The sequence below is a fragment of the Pogona vitticeps genome, chromosome 3, assembly GCF_051106095.1.
Source record: "Pogona vitticeps strain Pit_001003342236 chromosome 3, PviZW2.1, whole genome shotgun sequence".
In the NCBI taxonomy this organism is placed as follows: Eukaryota; Metazoa; Chordata; class Lepidosauria; order Squamata; family Agamidae; genus Pogona; species Pogona vitticeps.
In genome coordinates, this window is record NC_135785.1 from 4580502 (window position 1) to 4604938 (window position 24437).

The 24437-nt window shown below is 46.0% G+C and overlaps 1 protein-coding gene across 7 annotated transcripts in view; it reads left to right on the top strand.

Moving 5' to 3' along the window:
• ARMC9 (armadillo repeat containing 9) overlaps positions 1-15869 on the top strand; it is a 123545-nt gene extending 107676 nt beyond the window's left edge. For 6 of the 7 annotated variants that reach the window (XM_072996330.2, XM_072996333.2, XM_072996331.2 and 3 more), the window contains one exon: positions 14227-15869. In XM_072996330.2, the coding sequence (XP_072852431.2) occupies positions 14227-14319 (93 nt within the window). In that variant the 3' untranslated portion in view covers positions 14320-15869. Of the gene's footprint in view, positions 1-5789; positions 6917-14226 lie in introns of those variants that run through there. The other variant, XM_072996335.2, reaches the window with a different exon arrangement.
• The last annotated feature ends 8568 nt before the right edge of the window (positions 15870-24437 follow it).

The following is a 24437-nucleotide window of genomic DNA, read 5'->3' on the forward strand; positions in this document are numbered from 1 at the left end:
ATCAGAAATTCCTGTGAGAGTAAAGCATACAAAGAAGGCTTAAGTGTGTTCGTTTTTTAATTAAAAAAAAAAGACTTATCCTGAAAATTATATGTGAGAGTCTGCTTACTGGCTCAAAAAGTATATTCCCCATAGTATATAAAACTTCCTAGACACCTCTATATTAGTTTCCCCCCCATGCCAATATACAGTTTTTATTGTCCATTAATTGTGGGCCATTAACTGATGAGGGAACACTTAAGTACATTGGTTGTTGTGGGTTTTTCGGGCTCTTTGGCTGGGTTCTGAAGATTGTTCTTCCTAACGTTTCGCCAGTCTCTGTGGCCGGCATCTTCAGAGGACAGCAAACTGTGCTCTGGTTAAGTACATTATTAGCCATGATTTATTAATTTAACTCTCAATTCCTCTTTAAATGCTATCCAGAACACTCTGACAATTAGTTTTTATTATCAGAATAAATTCCAAAACCGAACAGGAGGCAATACCTTTGTGAAGACCTCCTAAAATTGCACAGCAATGTGTGAGCTTTTGAAAACTTGGTCATTCTTGCTGAAATTTAGTTGGTTCTAAAAAGATCTGCCCCACTCATGGAATTTGAGACTTTATTGTGTTTTCACACATCAGCATTGGTATTGATCAGAACTCATTGTACACCTGGTTGTGTCTTTGAATTTCTTTTTTAATATAATCACTATGCTTATTTCGACCCCCAGATGTTTGAAGGAGCTGTCACAAAACATTTGCAACTGTTTTAAAGGAAAACTCTGATATAGTTTTGAGGGAGATGTTTATGCAGCTTTGTACTGTAGTTGCCCTCCCGGGTATACTGTACTGAGCTGATTTCATTCATGAACTATTTAGGCTTTACACAGGAAACAGAAGCTACTACAAAGGAACTACATAATAATATTCACACAAATAATAAACCCTGTAGACAGTAACCCCATATTACTATCCAGTCATTAAAAGAAAAGAATATATCGATGCAGTTGGCACTTAGACCGTTAGTCACTATAATATTGGGTCTGATTTTTCACAACTGTATTTTAAGAACCTTTGCAGTTTTCTGAGTAATCTCGATATTATCATCCTTCCATGCATAATTTGAAATAACAACTTATTAGGACAACTTGGAAGGCCTGTCAAAATCCAGTGTCCTCGCAATCTGAAAATTTACCTCCTTATAAATGTTGGTGATCCTTATTTTTTTTTTGCACAAGTGATCTTGTTTGCTTTGCTTTGACGTCAAGCAACTAACCCAGTGGTGCGCGCACACAGAGAGACGCACCTGCATGCGCGCACCGACCCTTCACTCTCTGTAGCACATATCCTCCGTTCGCTCCCCGTGCCTTTACTTTCTGTTTCCTGCGATATAGGCCTGGACTAAGAGAGCTGTTAGCAAATACGATCCTGCTTCACGTCTCTGACTTGGCGAGTCACATTGCAAAGGAAACATGGTTGAATTGTGTAAAAAGCAAGCGCACCAGGAAAACGTGACGGTGAAGCCCACATCCTTTCCGCTTTCCAGGGAACTTTTGGGCACATAAATGGAACAATTTTTTTAAAAAAATCAAAATCTCCCTGCATAGTCAGCTGGAGAGTGTGTGGATATTCTACACGTCGCCCCCAGATGATTCTGTGCGGTTGCTGTTTGTGATGGTCCTCATCCTCTCCATTTAGACTTTCCACCAGTGAATCTCACCTAGGCAAACACCATGAATTTCTCGGATTTTCTAGGTCTGTATGATTCCAATATTAGCAAGGGATAACGTGCTGTCTGCTTGCATGGAACACAATACAACAGAAGATGGCAGATCTTTGACCTCAGGAGCCCACCATCTAAAATTCAACAAGAAGAGAAAAGGGGAGGCAAGACCCAGCAGGGAACAAATCTGCATGTTGTGTTTGTTGTAGGTTTTTCGGGCTGTTTGGCCATGTTCTGGAGGTTTTTCTTCCTAACGTCTCGCCAGTCTCAGTGGCCGGCATCTTCAGAGGACAGGAGTTAAAACTCTGTCTGCGTTCTGGTGTAGTGTGTGGGATAGTTGCATATTTGTAGCTGTGAGATCAGTGTAGTGTGGGAAGCCTCCTCCAGCACCACAATTCAAAAGCATCAATTGTTCAGTGATCAGTTTTCTTTATGGTCCAGCTCTCGCTTCCATACATTGCTACTGGAAAAACCATAGCTTTGACTATGCAGACCTTTGTTGGCAAGTTGATGTCTCTGCTTTTTAAGATGCTGTCGAGGTTTGTCATCGCTTTCCTCCCAAGAATCAGGTGTCTTTTAATTTCGTGGCTGCTGTCACCTTCTTCAGTGATCATGGAGCCCATGAAAGAAAAATCTGTCACTGCCCCCATAGCGTCCCCTTCTATTTGCCAGGAGGTGATGGGACCAGTGGCCATTATCTTAGGTTTTTTTTTTTTTGATGTTGAGTTTCAGACCGTTTTTTGCACTCTTCTCTTTCACCCTCATTAAGAGGTTCTTTAATTCCTCCTCACTTTCTGCTATCAGAGTGGTATCATCTGCATATTGGAGGTTGTTGGTATTTCTTCCTGCAATCTTGATTCCGGCTTGGGATTCCTCCAGTCCAGCCTTCCGCATGATGTATTCTGCATATAAGTTAAATAAGCCGGGGGACAATATACAGCCTTGTCGTACTCCTTTCCCAATTTTGAACCAATCAGTTGTTCCATATCCAGTTCTAACTGTTGCTTCCTGTCCCACATATAGGTTTCTCAGGAGATGGATAAGGTGGTCAGGCACTCCCATTTCTTTAAGGACTTGCCATAGTTTGTTGTGGTCCACACAGTCAAAGGCTTTTGCATAGTCAATGAAGCAGAAGAGTGGTCGTATTGACCAGATAGACAGGGTATAAATAGAATAAATAAATAAAAATAAATAAATAAGTAGATTTTTTTAACTCTCTGGGTTTCTGCATGATCCAGCGCATGTTAACAATTTGGTCTCTAGATCCTCTGCCCCTTCGGAATCCAGCTTGTACTTCTGGGAGTTCTCGGTCCACATACTGCTGAAGCCTACCTTGTAGATTTTTGAGCATAAAATAAAATGGCAATTAAATAATCACATAATAAAATTTTAGATATTTAAGTATTTCAAATGGTGCAGAGGGCAGAAAAATCTTTTCATCAAAGGCTGTTTTAAGACAAACATGTTTAGGCTTCTTTTGTTAATTTCCCTACTTACCAGAAAAATACCTTGCAGGGCCATATTTTGGATTAAAAATAGAACTATGTGGAAAATGCCTTAAAATTACTTCCACCTCCCACTGTGTCAGATAGAAAGCAATTTGTAAGGCTGGCCAGAATAAAATCAAGTGTGTACCTGAGATTGCGTTTGTTTAAATTTTGTGGCAGTTCCTTACTTTTGGTGGGAAATTATGACGGAGGCTTGTCAGTCATGTTCAAAACTTCACTTTTATTAATCCCTAGCTTTTCAACAATTATCTCAACCCAGTCAAAACGTGATAAGTCAGGCTGTAACTGGAAGAGGCCAACTCTTGCTGGAAGTCCAGGCGACTCATTGGGGTGCTGGGCCAAAGTGTTCGTGGTCGGTGGGGATCCGTAGAGGAGCGCTCCTCACTGCACAGATTGTGCCACAGAATGGGCGTCTTGCCCAGTCTCCCTCCTTCGGTGCTCCGTAGAAGGTAGAGTCCGGTCTTATTACCTTTCTGCCTCGCCCATGCTCCTGCGAAAAGACAATGACCGTCCACTCCTGTGTCTCATATACTGTCTCTCCTTCTCTCTTTTTGGCTCTGGATCGGGTAATAATCCTCCAGCTTTCAGGTTCAGGCAATCTCTCAGGAGCCCGCGCGTCTTTTCGTACTTAGCGTCCTGCTTGTCACGTTCCTCCTTCTCCCATCTGCTTCCAAACCTCCTCTCTCCCTGGACATTTATACCTTCCTCCCAAACTGACATCCTTCGTTCCTCCCCCTTTCCTTTCTCCCTTTCTTCCACTAAGCTCCGCTCGCAAGCCCAGGGAGAGGTCTCCGTGTGCCAGCTGTGGCACACGTGCCATAGGTTCGCCATCACTTTAGGTGGTTTTCCCAGGAGCCAGTTGAGAAGTTTAGTCCTAAATATTTAAAGGACTTCACTTGTTCCATAGGGTGGCCATCAATCTGCCATACATGATTTTTAAACCTATTGGCAAATACTACCAAGGGGAGAGGGAAGAAGAAAGAAAAAGTGGGGATCTTTAAGTAGATGGTCAGTAAATATTTTAACAGATCCAAGCCAGAGATATTCACGCAAGTCCAGCAAATAGCAAAGTAACAGCCACCAGACAGCATTACCAATTCTCCTTGCGGTGAGAAGTTTATAACTGAAATAATATTAGCTGTGGGTCCGATGGCAATTTTATATATATTTTAATTGTATTTTAATTGCTACATAACTTTATTGTATTTTAAATGCTGTAAGCCGCCCAGAGACCTTTGGGTAGTGTGGGCGGCATATAAATTAAATTAAATAAATAAATAAATAAACAAACAAACAAACAAACAAACAAACAAACAGTTAATGGGTAGCTCGAGGTCACTCTGATAGATCCACTAATTTCAGATAACTCCAAGTCTACTTCGACCTGGGTTACATTTGGGGAATGCTGGGGGTACGGTCATCTGCTGGTCATCTCTGAGCCCCTGTAGTTGGCTGGTGTTTCTTCTCCCAGATTTTAGGAACCTCTTGTTTTTGTTTGAAAGTCCATTCCCTCTGAGAGGAAAGGAGCCAAAGCAAGGCTGCCTGTTATAAACCTGTTACGTCTACTCATCCGCATTCAGCTCCTGCACCTACGTCCATCCAGAAGTCTTAAATTTATTACAAGTTAAAAATCTGCTATTCCTATATCATTGGGAGGCTATTATTTCCACTACTTCATTTAGATGTTTAAAGTGGAAAACAGTAATAAGCAACAACAGTAATACCGGTAATGGACCATAGAGTCAAAGTCCTCAAGGAAGCTCTCTGGCTTATCTGAAAAGGTTTCTTTGTTTGACCGCGTTGTTCTGTTACTTACAGAGATGTAGCCTCCTCTTTCTTGTTTCCACTCAATTTCCACTAAGTCTGGTAATCACTTTTCCTTTCTTCCAAGGCCAGAAGTATTTATGTTCCTTTAGCTGTGTGTGTGTTTAGTCGTTTAGTCGTGTCCGACTCTTCGTGACCCCATGGACCAGAGCACGCCAGGCCCTCCTGTCTTCTACTGCCTCCCGGAGTTGTGTCAGCTAGTTATTCCTTTATCTTAATAGGCATAAACAGAGTCAACAGAGTTGCTGGTAAGAGCCAAGCTAATTATATCCTCTGGATAAAGTCTCTGGCTTCTTTATCTATAGCCCTCCCTTTCTTCTAAAAGGGCTAGATCAAAAACTTTAAGCTGTAGATGTTAAAAGCTATCTGAAAACTGTATATACAAAGATTAAAAAAGGACTAAATTAAAATAGACTAAGGAGGCAGCTAGGAGAAAACGCTGCTGACGCTCCTTGCCGGAACTGGAAACCTCAATTTTTTTTGGTCTTAATGTCCATAGGCTGACACCAGAAAGAATCTGATCGGTTACAAAACTTCCAGTCTGTAAAAACACATAGATTATGGATGGTATAGTCCCTTCTGTGTGCCAGCAATTGAAATAATATTAACTTAGTCATGGTAGAAACTTCAAAAACGTTTGCTGTAAAAATATATATATACAGTATGTAGAATAACACTGCTTGAAACATTTGGCTTGATACAGATTTCTGCTTGACAGACTTATAATATTTTCATATTATCTTTCTTAACAGACATAGTGATTGACAAGTCATCAGAGCAACAGTGCAAACAGATTCCTAATGTAACAGACTACGTCTGAGAGACATCTCTAAGAGATAACAAACAATCTAGCTGAATAACATAGCTGTCACTTGTTTTATCCATTTATCTGGCAATTAACCCTCTTAATGTCCATAGACTAAGGCCAGAAAGTATCTGATTGGTTACAAAACTTCTAATCTGTAAATTACACAGCATTCTTGTATACACATACCTATCCACACATGCTGGGCTGCCCTTATATATTCCCAGGGGTTGAGTCTGGAGCCCTCTGCGTACAAAACAGCATTTTAATTGTGCTGCGGGCACCTCTTCCCTTGGATTGATGCCCTAAGAATCACTCTGAAAAAATATAATTTTTTAAGGAGGTGGCTGTGTTAGCGGTCGACTTGGTTCACATCTTAAGGTATAAGAACCTCAGAAGAGCCCTGTGCTGGATCAGGCCAAGGGCCCCCTCTTAGTCCAGCTTCCTGGATCTCCCAGTGGCCCCACCAGACGCCTCTGGGAGCCCCCGAGACCACGAGAGACCCTGTCTCCTGATCCCCCTCCCCTGCATCTGGCCTTTGGAGATCCCTTCCTTCGAAGCCTGGAGATCGTACATCCCCATCATGGCTTGCCACCTGTGATGGACTTGTCCTCCAGGAATCTGTCCACTCCCCTTTTAGAGGCATCTAGATGCCAGAGGCCATCCCCACATCCGGTGGCAAGGAGCTCCACAGACTATCAACATGCTGGGTCAAGAAATATTTTCTTTTTTTCTGTCCTTACTCTCCCACCCCTCCATTGGTGTGGATGTCCCCTGGTTCTCGTCTTGTGTGAGAGGGAGAAGAGCTTCCCTCTAACCACAAAAATAAAGCAGATCCTTATTTTTTCCTCTTATCACTTTATCCCTCCTCCCACCACCACTGCCCACCCCCCAACATGTAAACCTTTCAGAGCTGCACACCTGGAACAACAGGTGGGCCTACACACAGTCACGGTGTCACCTAGCATCCAATGACTTTTGAGCCAAACTCATATTAGAATGAATGGTCTTTCCTTCTTATGGACACACTCACTGGTTTTTGGTGCAGAGCCGATGTCTCATCTCGTGGGTCTGGGGCAGCCAATGAATTTGGTGGCCCTGGAAAGGGAGAAACAGCTTTCGCTAGGCCTAACTTTTTGCGGACTGCATCCAGTTTGTCAGATGCATCTTATACCAAATAAACTCCATTGGTGGTGGTTGTGGGTCTTTCGGGCTCTTTGGCCGTGTTCTGAAGGTTGGTCTTCCTGATGTTTCGCCAGTCTCTGTGGCCGGCATCTTCAGAGGACAGGATTAAGAGCAACAGAGCATGAACAGAGTTCTGACTCCTTTCCTCTGAAGATGCCAGCCACAGAGACTGCCGAAACGTCAGGAAGAACAACCATCAGAACACGGCCAAAGAGACCGAAAAACCCACAACAACCATCAGATCCCGGCCGTGAAAACCTTCAAAAATACAAACTTCATTTGTCTTTAAGGTGACATAAGACTCTTGGTTATAAGTGAAGGAATGCTATCTGTGTTTATAGATTTCTTTTAAAGAACTACTTTTTCAAAGGTTTTCAAAATTGTTTTTGATCTTGGTTTTAATATTAATCAGTGTTTAACTGTTTATTGTATAGTTTTTCAAACTGTGAGCATTGTATAATTTTAATTGTTGTCAGCTACTTTGGCTCCCCTGTGGGGAGAAAGTCAGTATATAAATAACATAAATAAATTATATATCTATAAATAGTTGCGGTGGCTTCTTGTCCCATGGATTACAACCTTTGCCCCCTGCCAGCTGCTGCAATACTCTGGGCTTCCCATGAAAGGGTCTGTAAGGGGTGCCAAATTAAATTCATTGGTCTTCCATGTGCTCTAGACATCATCTTGTCGTTTTCACTTCCCTGTTGCTGTCCTAGAGTGGTTTGAGCTCTGTAATCAGCTGCAAGGCGCAAACTGGATTAGATAAAAAGGCCTTGGGATTTCCGACTCTGTAGACTTTGAAGAGAGCTCTTCGACTCTCTTTTGACAGGCGTTTGAAAAAAATAGGAATCTAGGAAGGTGCTTTGTGATGGATAAGACCATTGGGCCATCTGGCTTAATATTGCCAGCTCTGAATGGCAGCTGCTCTCAGGGGCTATACGCCAGATTTTTTTTTCCTGATCCTTTCCAGAGCTGTAAGGGATTGACCCAAGAACCTTGGAACCTGGTGGTGTCTCACAAAGCCCATCCTGTCTCTCAACGCCTGACCTCGGTGTTACATACAGCACTGATGTTACCTGTCTGTCATGGGTTTGGAGGGAAAGTTCCATCCTATGGGGAGTGGAAGGCGGGACATCAGGAGGAGGGGCTGTACTGTATATATATGTGAAGCTTGTGTGGAGAAGCTTAGTAGAAGGGGCAGCTGGGAAGAAGAAGCTGGTGTGGGAGTCTGTGTGTCAGACAGGGTACTACTGTGTGTCAGTCAGTACCAACCTGATAGGTTCAGGTGTCTTTATGGGTAGCCAGAACTGATAGGTTCAGGGTCTGTGCTTTATTTAAAAGTGTTCTGGGTGAACCAAACTGGTGTATGTATGATTGAGACTAAGCCACGTTACTGTATCTTATTCATTTGATCATTTTATTTTCCCTGTGTGTGATTTAAATAAACCTTATTCCTTTGTTTGTTGAAAATCCATTCCTGGTCTGTGTGACTCCTTACAGGGAATGGTTGGTGGCAGCTTAGTGAAACTGTGGCATATCCCAGTAGGTCTGGGGTTTGTCACATTGATTGGTGTCCAGCGTGTGGGATACGACTGGTCCAGTTGTCCAGTGGTCCAGCAAAGCCTTGGCAAGTGTGCCCAGAGCAAGGGGGGTCTAGTCAGGGACAATCTGAGAGCGCGTAGGTAATCTTCTAGGCTTACCTCACGGGGAGGTATGCTAGTGGAAGAACGTGCCACCTCAGATTGGGGACTAGATTAGGGAGCTCTGAGGCAACCCGTTTTGGCGGGAAAAGGCTGAGGCAAAGCTGAGGGAAGTAGCAGTGATCTAGCCTGCCTGCTGAGAGGCCTAGCAGAGGGGGAAGACTCTGGCTTGCAACAGTTGCAAGTTAGTGCTGAAGAACAGCAGCAATCTATAGAAAGCTGGTTCTGAGGCAAAAGAGGAAAAAAAAAGTGGTCGCTTTATTTTGAGGCTTGACTTTTGAAAGCAGCCTGTTCTGGGGGGGGATTATGCCCTTGACTCGAAGCCAAATGGCAGAAATGGGTGAAGTGAAAGACCCCCAGGTTGACCAAGGTTCTGAGGATGAATTTGGCTCAGTGCAGGGTGACAGCACGGGAGAACAGAACCCAGAACTCAGAAAAATGCTCATAGCCCAACAGCATGAACTGAGGGTGAGGGAAATGGAGGAAAGGGAAAGAGAGAAACAGAGACAATTTGAATTGGAATTGCAGAGAGAGAAAATGGCGTTTGAATTAAGAAAATTGGAACTGATGAATCAGAACAATAATAACAATAGGGATTCTGAGGGAGGCCAATTGTCTAAAACTGACCTGAAGAAATTCCCTGTGTACCACAAGGGAGATTGTCCTGAGGTGTTCTTTTCCTTAGTGGAAAGAGCGTTTGTGGACTTCTCAGTAAGGGAAACTGAGAAGATGACCATTATGCGATCTTTAATCAGTGGCAGCCTGGCAGAAGTCTATGCAGAGATGCCAGAGGAACTGATGAAAGATTTTGCAGAATTTAAAAAACTGGTGTTTGCCAGACATGGGATAAATGCGGAACAGCTGAGGCAAAGATTCAGGTCACTCACCAAGAAACCAGAGCAGACATTTACCCAAGTGGGGGCCCAACTGGTGAGGCTGCTAGAGAAATGGCTATCTCAGGAGGGAACAGAGACCTACCAGCAGCTCAAAGACCTGATAGCCCTGGAACAGTTTTATTCAGTCCTGCATGGGGAACTGAAGTTCCAGGTGAGGGAAAGGAAACCTAGATCTGTGGCAGAGGCGGCCGAGATCGCAGATTTTATTTCCCAAATAAGACAGCCCTTAGGTGAGGGGAAATCGATAGGTAAACCTAAAGAGACCTACAGTAAGTACTCTCAGGGACCAGGGAGAAGCCAGCAAGGGGGAGGGGCCCATGGTGAAGGGAAGCCCTCAGACATGAAATCAAGACCTCAGATTTTGGAGGGAAAACCAAAACAAGATGAGAAAGACTCAAAATATAGCAGAAAATGTTATTTCTGTCAGGGAAAGGGCCATCTAATCTCAGAGTGTGAGAAATTAAAGCAGCTAAAAGGAATTGTGCCTCAGGATTTGAGTGGAACCAAGCCAAAAGCTGTGTTCTGTGTCCAGAAAGAGCAAAGCTCCTTGTCACTGAGGGAGCCTGTTGCCATGGCTACTCAATCTGGAACAGTGACATCTGCTGATCAGGCTGAGGAAAATGGTCCTCTTGTGGAGGTCAGGCACTGCTTACTTGTGAGAACAGATTCTCAGTTGTTTGAAACAGCAGGGGTGGACGTAGGAATACTTGACCATCAGTATCGGGGGTTAAGGGATACTTGTTCCCAGGTGACCCTGTGCCATCCAGATATTATTCCTAGGGAGTATATAATCCCGAATGAGAGTATGAAGGTGGCAGGGATTGAGGGACAGGTGATCTCGCTGCCAGTAGCTGAGGTACCTATGAACTTTCAAGGCTGGAGGGGAGTTTGGCGGCTAGCGATTTCATCGACTCTGCCAGCAGCCGTGCTCGTGGGAAATGACCTGGCTGAACATGTGAAACGGGTGCTAGTGATTACACGTTCACAAGCCACCACGGGGACAGTTCAGGGGGGTACTGATGAGCCCGAGACGGAAGCAGGTGGGGGAAGTTCAGAAGCTGAGGTGGAAACCTTGACCACAGACAGCCGATTTGGCCAAGAGCAAAAGGCAGACGCCACTCTCCAAAAGTGTTTTGAACAGGTGACAGACGCCCAGCTAACACCTGAAACCCCAGTGAGATTTCGAGAGAAAAAGGGAATTTTATATAGAGAGACCCTGAGGAATATCTCAAGAGGGGGAGATGGGATCAGAAGTCAGCTGGTGGTACCTGAAAAGTATCGCCCCATGATCTTACAAAGGGGGCACTCTGACATGTTTGCTGCGCACTTAGGGGTGAACAAAACACAGCAGAGAATCACACAGAATTTTTACTGGCCTGAAATAGGAAAGCAGATCAAAGAGTTCTGTAAACAATGTGATGTGTGTCAAAGGCAGGGGAATAACTGTGACAGGACCAAAGCAAAGTTGTGCCCTTTGCCTGTGATTGACACTCCATTCAAATGTATAGGGGTGGATATTGTGGGACCTTTGCCCAAGGCCACAAAGAGGGGGAACAGGTTCATTCTCACCATTGTGGACCATGCCACGAGGTACCCTGAAGCCATTCCCTTGACTAACATTGAAACTAACACAGTGGCAGATGCCTTGGTGGGGTATATGTCCAGGATGGGATTTGCCTCAGAAATAATCACAGATTTGGGCACATCGTTTACATCGAAGCTCATGAAACGGTTATGGCAAATCTGTGGAATTAAACACAAGGAAACCACTGCCTATCACCCCGAAAGTAATGGGTTAACGGAGAAGTTCAATGGGACTCTGATGCGCGTGATTAGGGCTTACTTGGCAGAGAATCCAAACAATTGGGACCAGAAGCTGCAATCCCTTTTGTTTGCTTATCGATCAGTGCCACAAGCCAGTACCGGGTTCAGTCCGTTTGAACTTTTGTTTGGGAGAAGGGTGAAAGGGCCACTTGATTTAATCAAACAAAATTGGGAGCAGATCACCCAGGATGACCCACAAGACGTTGTGACATATATAGACTCTTTAATGATTGACCTAAAGAGAAACCTAGAGCTAGCAGCAGAGACCCTGCAAGCTCAAAAGGTCAGAAAGAAAGCTTGGGATGACCAGGAAGGCAGGGAGAGGCACTTTGACCCAGGGGAGGGAGTGCTTTGGCCTAGGCCCTGCAAAGAGAAAAAACTGCAGCTGGGTAGCCCAGAAATAAAATACTTGGGTCACATAGTAGGGGGAGGAGTGATCAAACCCCTAGAGGCCAAGATAGAAGCAGTTCGTGATTGGCCCAGGCCCAACACCAAGAAAAAAGTCAAATCATTTCTTGGGTTGGTGGGCTACTACAGAAAGTTCATCCCGAGGTTTAGCGAGATAGCGACTCCGCTGACCGATCTGACGCGGAAGAAGACTGATGACCGCATCCCGTGGACCAGCGACTGTGAGGAGGCGTTCCAGAGGTTGAAGGAGGCCCTCATCAACTATCCAGTGCTGCGTGCTCCAGACTTCGACCGGGAGTTCATCATATACACCGATGCGTCTAACAGCGGGGTAGGAGCAGTTATTTGCCAGGAGGATGAGAATGGTGACCAGCATCCAGTGTCCTACCTGAGTAGGAAACTCCAGAAAGGTGAGAGACATTTGGCAACCGTGGAAAAGGAGTGCCTGGCCATAGTCTACGCGATCCAGAAGGCCAAGCCTTACATCTGGGGAAGACATTTTGTTCTGTGCACTGACCATTCACCACTGCAATGGTTAAAGACAATGAAAACCCACAATAGTAAACTTATGAGGTGGGCTTTAAACCTACAAGACTATGACTTTGAAGTGAAGGTGGTCAGAGGGTCAGTGAACTGTGTTGCTGACGCCTTGTCAAGAAGACCCGAAGAATGAAGACGGCGAAGAAACATGGACTATGTATATATTTTGGTGACCAAAGGTTAAATGTATTTGTTTATTACACATGCCTGGTTTGTATGAATAAAGGTAACTTGATGTATTGTAAATGGTAAATGTTTAAATGCCTAATTGATATGTTTATCCTAGAGTAAGTATGATATTGTATGTTAATGTATAACTGTTTTGTATGTTTTGGATCCAGGTTGTTTTTTTGGAGAAAAGCACTTTAGCTTTCCCCCTACAAAACAACTTATAAAGAGGGGAGGTGTTACATACAGCACTGATGTTACCTGTCTGTCATGGGTTTGGAGGGAAAGTTCCATCCTATGGGGAGTGGAAGGCGGGACATCAGGAGGAGGGGCTGTACTGTATATATATGTGAAGCTTGTGTGGAGAAGCTTAGTAGAAGGGGCAGCTGGGAAGAAGAAGCTGGTGTGGAAGTCTGTGTGTCAGACAGGGTACTACTGTGTGTCAGTCAGTACCAACCTGATAGGTTCAGGTGTCTTTATGGGTAGCCAGAACTGATAGGTTCAGGGTCTGTGCTTCAAGTTAAGTGTTCTGTGTGAACCAAACTGGTGTATGTATGATTGAGACTAAGCCACGTTACTGTATCTTATTCATTTGATCATTTTATTTTCCCTGTGTGTGATTTAAATAAACCTTATTCCTTTGTTTGTTGAAAATCCATTCCTGGTCTGTGTGACTCCTTACAGGGAATGGTTGGTGGCAGCTTAGTGAAACTGTGGCATATCCCAGTAGGTCTGGGGTTTGTCACACTCGGCTCTAACTAAACTTTGTCTGGGGAACTCTAGGATGGGAATGCAGAGCAGGGGAGGTTTTTCTTTCCTCGAGGAGACCAGTGTCAGGAAGAGCAAAGGCACACAGACTGAGCCACCGAGAAGGAAGCCCTTCTCCCCACCTCGAGGTCTTGCTTCTGCCACTGAGTTACTGTCGCTCTGCGTGGCAGAGATCTCTTCTGATCTCTGCCAGCAGACCAACGCTGTGGGTAGATCTCCCGTCCCATTAGCCTACTGTATCTCTGTTTTTCCTCCAGCTGAAGTTCGGGCACTTAGGTAAAGATTCCCCTTGACATTTAGTCCAGTTGTGTCCGACCCTAGGGGATGGTGCTCATCTCCATTTCCAAGCCGTAGAGCCAGCGTTTGTCTGTAGACAGTTTCTGTGGTCACGTGACCAGGGCGACTAGACATGGAACGCCATTACCTTCCCACCGAGATGGTACCTATTTATCTACTTGCATCTTTACATGCTTTCGAACTGCTAGGTTGGCACGAGCTGGAACAAGCGACGGGAGCTCACTCAGTATTCAATCTTACGATGGCTGGTCTTCTGACCTTGCAGCACAAAGGCATCTGCAGTTTAACCCACAGCTCCACCACGTCCCAGTAATAAATCCCACGTCAGGCACTTAGCCACTGCTAAATAAACTGAAATCGTGGGCATTTTAAGCCATTTTAAGGCACTCAGTCCCTTCCCCAGTCATCCTGATGTCCACTTGGAACGTGTGCCTGCTGTGTGTGATTTCAGAAGAGGTTCTTTTGTGCAGCTGTGTCCTTGCCGTGTTGGTGTGAGGAGGGACAAGTGTCAGCTGGAGGCTAAAAACCCCTGATCTGAATTCTACTTTGCTGTGATGGCTTATCTCTCCCTCCCTCTCCCTCTGTCTCCCTGCTGCAGGCGGTCGGTCTTCCAGGAAGTGAGGACGGATCCTTTCCCCAGGCATCATCACCTGTACAGCACTTAAGGACAGGCACGGCTAGCTTCCTGTAACAGAAATCTGGGCATCGCTGGCAGCTTGCACTGGGACTGTTAGACACCTTATACTCCCAAGAGCCAGAAATTATCTGATTGGATGCACCTTTTTGGTGAAAGGGAAACTCTGAAAGACAGAGTCCTGTCTAGAGACTCAGAGCCCTCGCGGCCCAGAAGGCGCGTGTGCATCATCGCCGATCCTCTTCTCGTCTCTTCACCAGAAACCACAAGCTTGAAACCCTCCCTCTCAGCCCGAGTGCCTGAGCGACTCAGGTTGCAATTGCCAGATGAGCCTTTTCTGCCCTTGACAGCCAGCCTGCGAGAAGGACTGCATCGGACTGACTCCCCGACACACCTTCTGGGCCGTCTGCCTCTTGGCCGCTCACCCGTTCCTCCCTCCTCTCCCCATCCTGTTCTCTGCCACCTGCGAGCATGGCCAGGACACCGGATTCCGTCAGAACCCTGCCTTATGATCTTGGACAGACCCTGTGATGCCTGGAGCTTGTACTAGGCTGCTGAGCACTTCCTGGACGCTAGCCTTGAAAGGGGATGGTTAACATGCAGGATGTCAGAGAACAGGATGGGAAGGGCCCAGTCTCTTTGCTGGGGTGGAATGGGCCTGAAGGGCCTGCCCAGAGATAGGTGGTCGTGGGGGGGGGGAGACAGAATCCTTGTCAAAAATCTCTTTGTGTGCATGAGCGAAACCAGCAAAACCAGGGAGCTGGACAGGGGACAGACTGTATTTGTCTTCAGTGTGGAAGGGATGGTCACTCTCGAATTGGCCTTCTCAGCCACACAAGATACTGTTCCAAGACAGAGCATGTTACCATAGTCTCTCGAGACTGAAGGATGCCTACTATGCATGAGCGAGAAAGAAAGTATATTATTGGTGGTCAGATTCTAGCTAAGACATAGGTAAATCAACCTTGTCATTTAATCCAGTTGTGTCTAACTCTAGGGCGCGGTGCTCATCCCCGTCTCCAAGCCATAGAGCAAGCATTTGTCCGAAGACCATTTCCGTGGTCACATGGCCAGCGCGACTAGACACGGAACGCCATGACCTTCCCACCGAGGTGGTTCCTATTTATCTACTCACCTTTTTACATGCTTTCAAAATACTCAGTTGGCAGGAGCTGGGAGAAGTGACGGGAGCTCCCTCCGTTGCGTGGATTCGATCTTCCGACAGCTGGTCTTCTGGCCTTGCAGCACAAAGGCTTCTGCGGTTTAACCTGCAGTGCCACCATGTCCCTAAGACATAGAGTCAGGGTCAAACCAAGACAGGATAACCAGAGATGCGGCTAAACAGAATGGGGAGCATCAGTGGTCAGTGTTGAGACAACATGTGCTCCCAGCGCTGGAGGTGTTGAAAAGTAGACAACGCTTTGCTCTGTCCGATCTGCTTGGATTTTGATTCCTGCCTTGAGCAAGGGGTTGGACCCGATGGCCTTTAGAGGCCCCTCCCTTTCCAACTCTGTTATTCTAGGATTATAAGAGGATGCTGAAGTCCATAGGAAAGCTGTGCCCTGCGTGTTTCTGGTTGTGTATCTTAATAAAACTTTGAATGTTAATTTGAGGTCTGTGTTCCTTTGAGGACCATGTCAGAGCCCCCCCCCCCCATTTCTGGATTTTTTTTAAAAAGTCCTCTGGGTAGTTGGATGTGTGTGTCTCCCCTGAGTAACCGTGCTGATTCCCTCAGTATACATTTGGAAACTGACAAGTGGACTGGTGACATTTTATGGGGCAGGAATCTGAAGGTGGGTTGGGATTAGTGGAATGAAGTTACTCTGATTTGACTCCGGATGCTTTCTTTTTTTTTGGGGGGGGGTGGCACAGTGGTGAGATGGGGCCAGTATAGGAGAGAAGATGTGTAAAATATTTAGGAAGAATTAAGGGCTTGCTTATGAAGCAAGGCAGAAAAGAACAAAGGGTGGAAAAAGAGGAAGACTTTTTTTTAAAGGAGTAGTAAAAACAAATGCACGTGTAATATAAGATATTAAGACACTGGACTCTAGCTGACTGTCTTTTATCCATTGTTTTGCTGTTCAATAGTTCCAGCACCATTTGGTTTATCGATCTGCTCTTATTTTGGTTTAAAATATTTTATAGTTTTAAATTTTGGGTGGGTTTGCTGTGGAGTAAACCTTGCATCGCTCCCAGCCATCATGCTGGGGATTCCGGGAGAGGACCCCCCCCATTGGGTCTGACAGACACCAGGTTCAGATGTTCAAGGACCGGTCAGCTGTTTCGGAGGCCACTCACGCATCATGGGGCCACCATGAGTTCAGGGTGACTTAGCAGCACCTAATAACAGCAGTGGTTTCTCCAGTAGCGATGTATGGAAGTGAGAGCTGGACCATAAAGAAGGCTGACCGCCGAAGAATTGATGCTTTTGAATTGTGGTGCTGGAGGAGACTCTTGAGAGTCCCCTGGACTGCAAGGAGAACAAACCTATCCATTCTGAAGGAAATCAACCCTGAGTGCTCACTGGAAGGACAGATCCTGAAGCTGAGGCTCCAATCCTTTGGCCATCTCATGAGAAGATAAGGCTCCCTGGAAAAGACCCTGATGTTGGGGAAAGTGTGAAGGCAAGAGGAGAAGGGAACAACAGAAGACGAGATGGCTGGACAGGATCATCCAAGCGACCAACATGAATTGGACCCAGGAGGGCCTGGCGTGCTCTGGTCCATGGGGTCACGAAGAGTCGGACACGACTTAACAACTAAACAATACTAACAGCAATAGCAAAGAACTGCTTTCGTGGTGAAGATCAGTAAGGAAGACAGGCGCAGATGTTGCTAGGCCGTACAGAAAAAAATCTGCTGGGACGCAACTGCGGCCAGAACTTTATCTGGGACCGGGGAAGCTGGCTGACCTTGCCAGCGTCCAGGAGCTTCAGGGGAACAAGCGGCCGCATTGTGTCCGCGTGTGCGGGTCCGCGTCCCTGGCTTTCAGCACCGCTGTTCTCAATAGCAGGAAACAGCCCTGTTTGGTGGCGATGAAAAGGCACCCAGCAGCTGCCAAGGATCTTCTCCGGCATCTCTCGCTTTCCACCTCCTCCCTCGCAGCACTGTTTTCCCCGCCCGTACTCATTTTTCCCAGCGCTGTTGATTGGCTTCCAAGACCTCCTTTCATTCTTGGAAAAGTTGCTGACTTTAGAAAAGTCCATCAGCTGCCTTGCAGGCTTTTCGTAGCCTCTTGTAAACAAACGGATCAACCGCATTGCAATAATGAAGGGCCAAAGCAGCTGCAGAATATCTTTCTGTTGCAGATTTGGTTCTGGTGCGAAATGGTTTCTAATTTTGCACCTGCATGTAGAAATCATCATTAGAGATTGGTTTGTTTTGTGGCCGAACAGGCGTTTGGCACTTCGTAATCCCTCCTCCTCCAGCGGGCACCCACTCAGAGGCATTTAATGACTTAATTGAATTAATAAATACATTTCCTGGGGTTTATCAGATTACAAAGAGGTAGCCATGTAAGTCTTTCGTTTTATAAAAAGCCTGTGTAGTTTATAAAAGTAAAACAATGGTCGCATGTTAAAGATCAGGAGATGTCTTTCAATAAGAGATTTTGTGGATCGCAATCCATAGTCAGACATTCAAGGCAGGAGGGGGATTGTAATGTGTGAGAGACTCACACTGAAATAAAGAGGTTAGTCCTCAAGGCGTGATAACGCATTCATGTTCCTTTTTGTATGGCTTTCTTGGTTTCTGCTCAAGTTTGTTTCCAAGAGTGTTGAAGTTGAAAAGTGGATCCAGATTGCAAGGTGGCTGGGGGGGGGGGGGGTTAGAATTCAGCTAGCGGCTGCCTGGACATGCAAGTGGTTCAGGTCTCTGGCTGTGGAGCCAGAGGTTGTGAGTTCGAGTCTCACACAGGGCCCGGACTCCATGATCCAAAGGGTCCTGTCCAGCTCTGCAGGTCTATGATAATGGATGATTTGAAAACTCCGAAGTGTGCAGAGGCCTAAAAAACATACACCATGGCAGGTTTCTGGACTTTGTTGGGAGAAAGTTAAGTTCTGTTGAGTTCAAATGTGGGGGTCTCCTCCTTGGTAGGTACTGGGAGGGATTCTGGAAAGCCACTCTGAGAGGGCTTTGAGTTCGAAAGAGCAGCTGTTCAGGGGAGCGCTGTGACCTCCCCTTTTGGATGCCTCAAGGGGTGTGTGGAGGAAGCTCCCCACACACCCCTTCCTTCTGACCTGTTTTGTCAGTGACAACGTGTGTGTGTGTGTGTGTGTGTGTGAGAGAGAGAGAGAGAGAGAGAGAGAAATAACCCAGTGTAAATCTGTGTGCCAGAAATCCCAAGGGTCTCATCGTCAACGAAGAGTGGAGCAGTGTTCAGAGCTCCAGTGTCCTGAAAGGATGCACTGTGAGCATGGAAAGAAGTGTGTGTGTGTGCCCGCCTTCTTCGTGAGCCAGAGGGGAAGAGAGAGGAGCCTGTGTTGGCGAGACAGACCCACCCGGAGCCAACGAGGAGGAGAGGGAGAAAGAGAGAGAGAGGAGAGCAAGAAAAAAGCAAAAAAGAGTAAACCATTCCTTCCCCTTTTTTTACTTCCTGCTGGGATGGCAAGGCAAGGCCAGTGGCCCAGCCAAGGACAAGCGTGATCAGCCACGGTGCTAAGCGCTCACCTTTTCCTGCTAACTTGGTACTGTAGATCCGTAAAATGTAGATGCTGCCGCTTCTCCCCAAAATGAGGTGTAAGGCAGAGAAAGCCACCCCCTTGGTGATGAACACCATCCTTGCTTTCTCAATTGATTTGCTGAACGGATATCCCAACATTCTTCTCATGCCTGGGATGGAAAGCAGCTTTTTGCATGGCTTCTCTGGGGGGAGGCTTTCTCCCGCCCCTCCAGCCTTCCTTTGGCTCGTGAATGTATACACAGAATAGCAGCACCCTTGAGTGTCTGCATCTGTTTGACTCTACAAACGGTGTTCCCAGGCTCCTGCAGGTGCAATGTTTGTCATCGATCGATCCTCCCAGGAGGCTCATGACATACAGCGTGTCTTTTTTCCAGTGACCGGAAGAAAAATCTCCTTTTCTAGCAGCCTGGGATGAACTTGGGCTTCTTTCGGACCAGGTCAGCTGCTCTTCCTTTGCAAAAATATGCTTGAGCTGCTACTTCCTATCGTAGGTAAGTCATGGCCGTGTCTGCAGGCCACAGTCTTCTGATGAAAGGCTTGAATATTTGGTTAAATCCTTCCCGCTGTGCAGCGGCCTTGCAGGGATTCACAGAGCAGAATTAGCTTCAGGTTCTACAGAGTAACCCACCCCTTTTTCTCATTGGCAGGCATTTACAGTCTCAAGAACTCGCTCTGAGTCATAAGTACAAGGAAAAATAAAAGGGTGGTTTACTTACAATTGAACAGAGCAAACAGCAAACTGACAAACATGACTGCTTTCAACAACAGACTTCCAACAGACTCTAGAGAGGGAAAAAAGCACAGAGCAGAGAGGCGGGGCTCTCTTTGAATTCAGAGGTGGGAAATCATGATTGGTTAGTGCTAGATAGATTGATAAGCACACCAACCCAGAAAGATGCTGCCACACTTTCTCCAGGCAGCATCTGAACTTGCGAAAACTCCAACATCTTACACGCTTGCTTACCGGAGAGAAGTCCCATTCACTGGAGTGGTGAAATGCATTCCCAAATACGATTGCAAAGAATCGAGGTCTTTCTTATTGTCAGTCAGCTTTCCAACAGCTGCTTTGATTCAGGGGTCTTTACTATCCTTCCCCCAGCAGGCAAAGACCTTTCTCTTCAGGCAGGTTTTTTCTTAGTGACTGGCTTGCCTGAGGGTGTAGTTTTGCTGACAATAAGAACTGCTGTTGAATCGGATTGGCACAAATAAAATCGGCTTTTAAAATCCCAGCTACACGACACATAAAAGAATCCTAATAATGTTTTTTTTTGCCACAGTGTGAGTTTTTGGGGAGAGGCAGAAAGTGTTTGTTTGTTTTTAAATACACCATTATTTCAGTCAATTCTCTTCACATCAGTTTGGCAAAGGAGAACGCTGATGTTGTCATAAATTGTGCCCCTGTGCGGTGCTTCCAGGTTTTTGGACAGTGGTGGCAGCGCCATCCACCTGTCTTGACTTTTAAAAAATATGTTCTCTTAATCAGTTTAGCACTGCATCACTTTTTAAGTTTTTTTAAATTATTTTTAGTAACTTGGGATAGGGTATGGGATACCGAGGGTAAAGGGAAATGTAAGGGGGAAAAAGGGGGGGGGACACAAAATATACTGACATCCAGTCTATTCATATTGCAATATCAAAACCCAAACTTTCCACTCTTCTACTATTCTCTGTCCTCCAGTTTTTAATTCACATTTACATCCTAGTTTAGATCAATGTTATTCAAGCATTATATGGTGACTCGAACCATTTATAAAATAAATCCCATCGTTCAGTTGCCTTTTGTATTGGACAGTCTTTCAACACTTCTGATAGAATGTCCATTTCTGCCACTTCCGGTATCACTTCAGCCACTTTTCCACCTTCAAACACCTACGATTCCCAGCAGTTTTCTAAGCATACCCCAACATTCAGAAATGATTCCCTGATTTGTGGTTTCCTGCCATTCCTTTCGAAATGTGACACCAGGCAGTGGCTGGTTGCAAGTTGAGCACAACTTGGAATTGTGTGTGTGTGTTGGGGGGGGGGGAAGGGGTTGGAAGCTCATCCCCAAGCAGCACCCTGGAATTTCTCTCCCATCTCTTCAAACACAGAATCGCCAAGTAATCTGCATCCCTGGGCCCATCCTCATACAGAGGAGGGGCAGGATCTGTTCTCGATCATCCCAGAGTGCAGGACATGCAACAATGGGCTCATGTTAAAGGAAGCCCGATTTCGGCTGAATATCAGGAAAAACTTTCTAACTGTTAGAGCAGTACGAAGATGGAACCGATGACCTTGGGAGGTGGATTCTTGCCTTGAGCAGGGGATTGGATGTAACGGCCTTATAGGCCCCTTTCAACTCAATTATTCGATAATTCCAACTCAATTATTGTATGATTCTATGATTCTACGATACTAAGTAAGACATTTACTGAGGGTAAATGAAGCAGTGGGTGCTTAATCAAATCAAGCCTGAACCTTCTCTGGAGGCAAAAATGTTGAAACTGAGGCTGTCCCTCTTTGGGTATCTCATGAGAAGGCAGGATTCTCTGGAAAAGACTATAATTTGAAAAGGTGGAAGGCAGCAGGAGAAGAGGAAGGCCCAATGTGAGATGGATGGACTCCCTCAAGGAAGCCTCTGCTTTTTGCTTACAATAGAGATGGGGTATTCATATTCATCTCTATGAGGGCCCTTTTGACCCTCCCCTGAGAGGGTCCACTCATCCGGGCTTTGCGTAGTGCGCTGGCCGTCATCGGTAACATTGCACCAATCACGGAAGTAGCCTGGCCAGTGCGTCCCCGCCTCCCTGCACTGCTGACCATTCAGCAGCTGAGTGGGGAGACTGGTCATCCCACCTCCTCACCGGAGTGGTCAGCTGCACAGGGAGGCGGGGAAGCACCGGCCAACCTCCTTCTGTGATTGGTGCAATGTGACCTATGATGGTTCTGGGGGAACGGAACGGACCTCCATGGAACCTGGGGTGTCACATTTCGCATTCGCATCCCCCAGGATACGAATACGAAACTCTCATGTCTAGTTTACAAGAGCGGAGCAGGGCTGCTGAGGACAGGCCGTTCCGGGGGTCATTCATCCCTCGAGTCACCATAAATCAGAGGCGACATGGCAACACATCACAACAACCAGGGCTTGAGAAGGTTGGCCTCTCGCCCGCCCATGTTTCTCAGGACCTGCTCTGGTGTTGTGAAATCGGCTGCCCGGAACAAGGCATGCCCGCTCAGTGGTCACACCTGATCACCTTGACCGACCAGTTTTCCTGTGTGCCTTTCGCAATACACCTTATTTAAGAAGCCACCAGAGACAAAGTGCTTGATTTCACTGAGCTTAAGTTACAGGAAAACGGATTTGGGTTGAACACAAAGGTGACACAAGCGGAAACGGGACACCACCATTAGTCATTGTTAAAAGTGAAACTCACTCAAGAGGCAAAAGGATGTTTGTTCATCCTCACATGAGATTTGCTCACCTCCATTTGTGGCCTTACAACCTATTGTGTCATATTGGTGGACGTTTAGGCTTTGCATAACTTGTAGTTGCTAGGTAAGCATCCTTCAGTCTCGAGAGACGATGGTAACGTGCTCTGTATGGAGGACTTGGAACAGCGTCTAATGTGGCTGAGAAGGCCAATTCGAGAGTGACCATCCCTTCCACACTGAAAACAAATCCAATCTGTCCCCTGTCCAGCTCCCTGGTTTTGCTGCTTCCGGGACTGCCTCTTTGCCCCTCGGCCTGCTGGACAAGGGTCTCTTCAAATTGGGAGAGGCCATGATGCACCGCCTGCCTCCAGGCTGAACACTCAGAGGTCAAGGTTTCCCATCTGTTGAGGTCCATTCCTAAGGCCTTCAGATCCCGCTTGCAGATCTCCTTGGATCGCAGCTGTGGTCTCCCTCTGGGGTGCTTCCCTGCACTAATTTTCCATACAGGAGATCTTTTGGAATCCAACCATCAGCCATTCTCACAACATGCCCAAGCCAACATAGATGTTGCTGTTTCAGTAATGTATACATGCTAAAAATCCTAGCTCATTCTATGACTACTCTGTTTGGGACTTTGTCCTGCCAGGTGATACCAAAAATGCGTTGGAGACAACGCATACAATTAGCCATTGTAGTGGCTAATTGCAGCTAATTGATGAAATGCCTGATTGCACAGCCAAGATGCCCCCTCTGCACCTAATCAGTTAGCTGCAATTAGCTATGGCAAGGTGCACAAGCCTTACATAAGATTCCAGCTATTCCTTTTTTTCAGTGGCTTTTGGTACTATCAGCTTTGGTGAGAACAGAAAAGGCATGGTGTCGTAGTGCTTTCACACCTCTTGGCGGGGTCAGTTGCAAAGGAAGGTAACTGGGAGATTTCTCTTCCACCTCAAAGCTATCAAGCTGTGGGATAACGCAGAGTTTCTCTGTCCCTTCCATGTCTATATGAAGCTGCTGGTGATGACCATCCAGTTTTTTCAGTCGGATGCTGTAGGTACATGGATCCCACCCAGCTTTATTTCTCCTTCTTAGTGGAATCAGGCAAGGCAGGAAAAGTTGTTTTCTGCAAGACCTAATGGGCTTAAGAAGGGCTAGTAAACTAAAGGTGAATCCTGACAAAACGGGATCTCAGTGGCTTGAAATGTTTGGGACCAGTTTGGGTTAGCCCACCTGTTAGAACCATGCCTGGACAAGAGCAATCTGGCCATAATGGTTCACACACTGTTAACTTCCTGGTTAGACTACTACAATGCACTGTACATGGGGCTGCCCCCGAGGACAATGCCGGGGTTGGAACAAAAGTAATATGCAGCAATTGGAGTGCTGACAGGGAAATCTTTTAGATGCTACATGACATTAGGTCTGAAAAAATTTATTTGCTCCCCAAGGTGTTGATGCTGAGTTTTAAAGGCCTAAATGACTTGGGACTTAGATATTTGAGGGACCACTTCCTAAAAAGAGACTTGGCTGATAAATATGATCTGCTAGGGAGCCCTCTTCCATGTCACACCACTGTGAACGGTACATCATGCCAAGACACAGTAGAAGGCTATTTGTAGAATAGTTTGGAAGCTCAACAGGTGCTGGCTCTGCCTGTTTTTGCACAAAGTTCAAATCTGGTTCTTCACCCAGATATCTGGTAATTAGAAACATCAAGACTTCAAACCCCCCAGTTTGCTGTTTTTGTCTTACTTATTATTATAGAATTCTAGACTCATTTCACACGCTAGCAAGGTTATGCTCAAAATCCTCCAAGGCAGGCTTCAGCAGTTTGTGGACCGAGAACTCCCAGAAGTACAAGCTGGATTTTGAAAGGGGCAGAGGAACTAGAGACCAAATTGCTAACATGCGCTGGATTATGGAGAAAGCCAGAGAGTTCCAGAAAAACATCTACTTCTGCTTCATTGACTATGCAAAAGCCTTTGACTGTGTGGACCACAGCAAACTATGGCAAGGGGTGATATGATAGCACTTTCCAAATATTTGGAAGCCTGTCATCCAGAGGAGAGGCAGGATCTGTT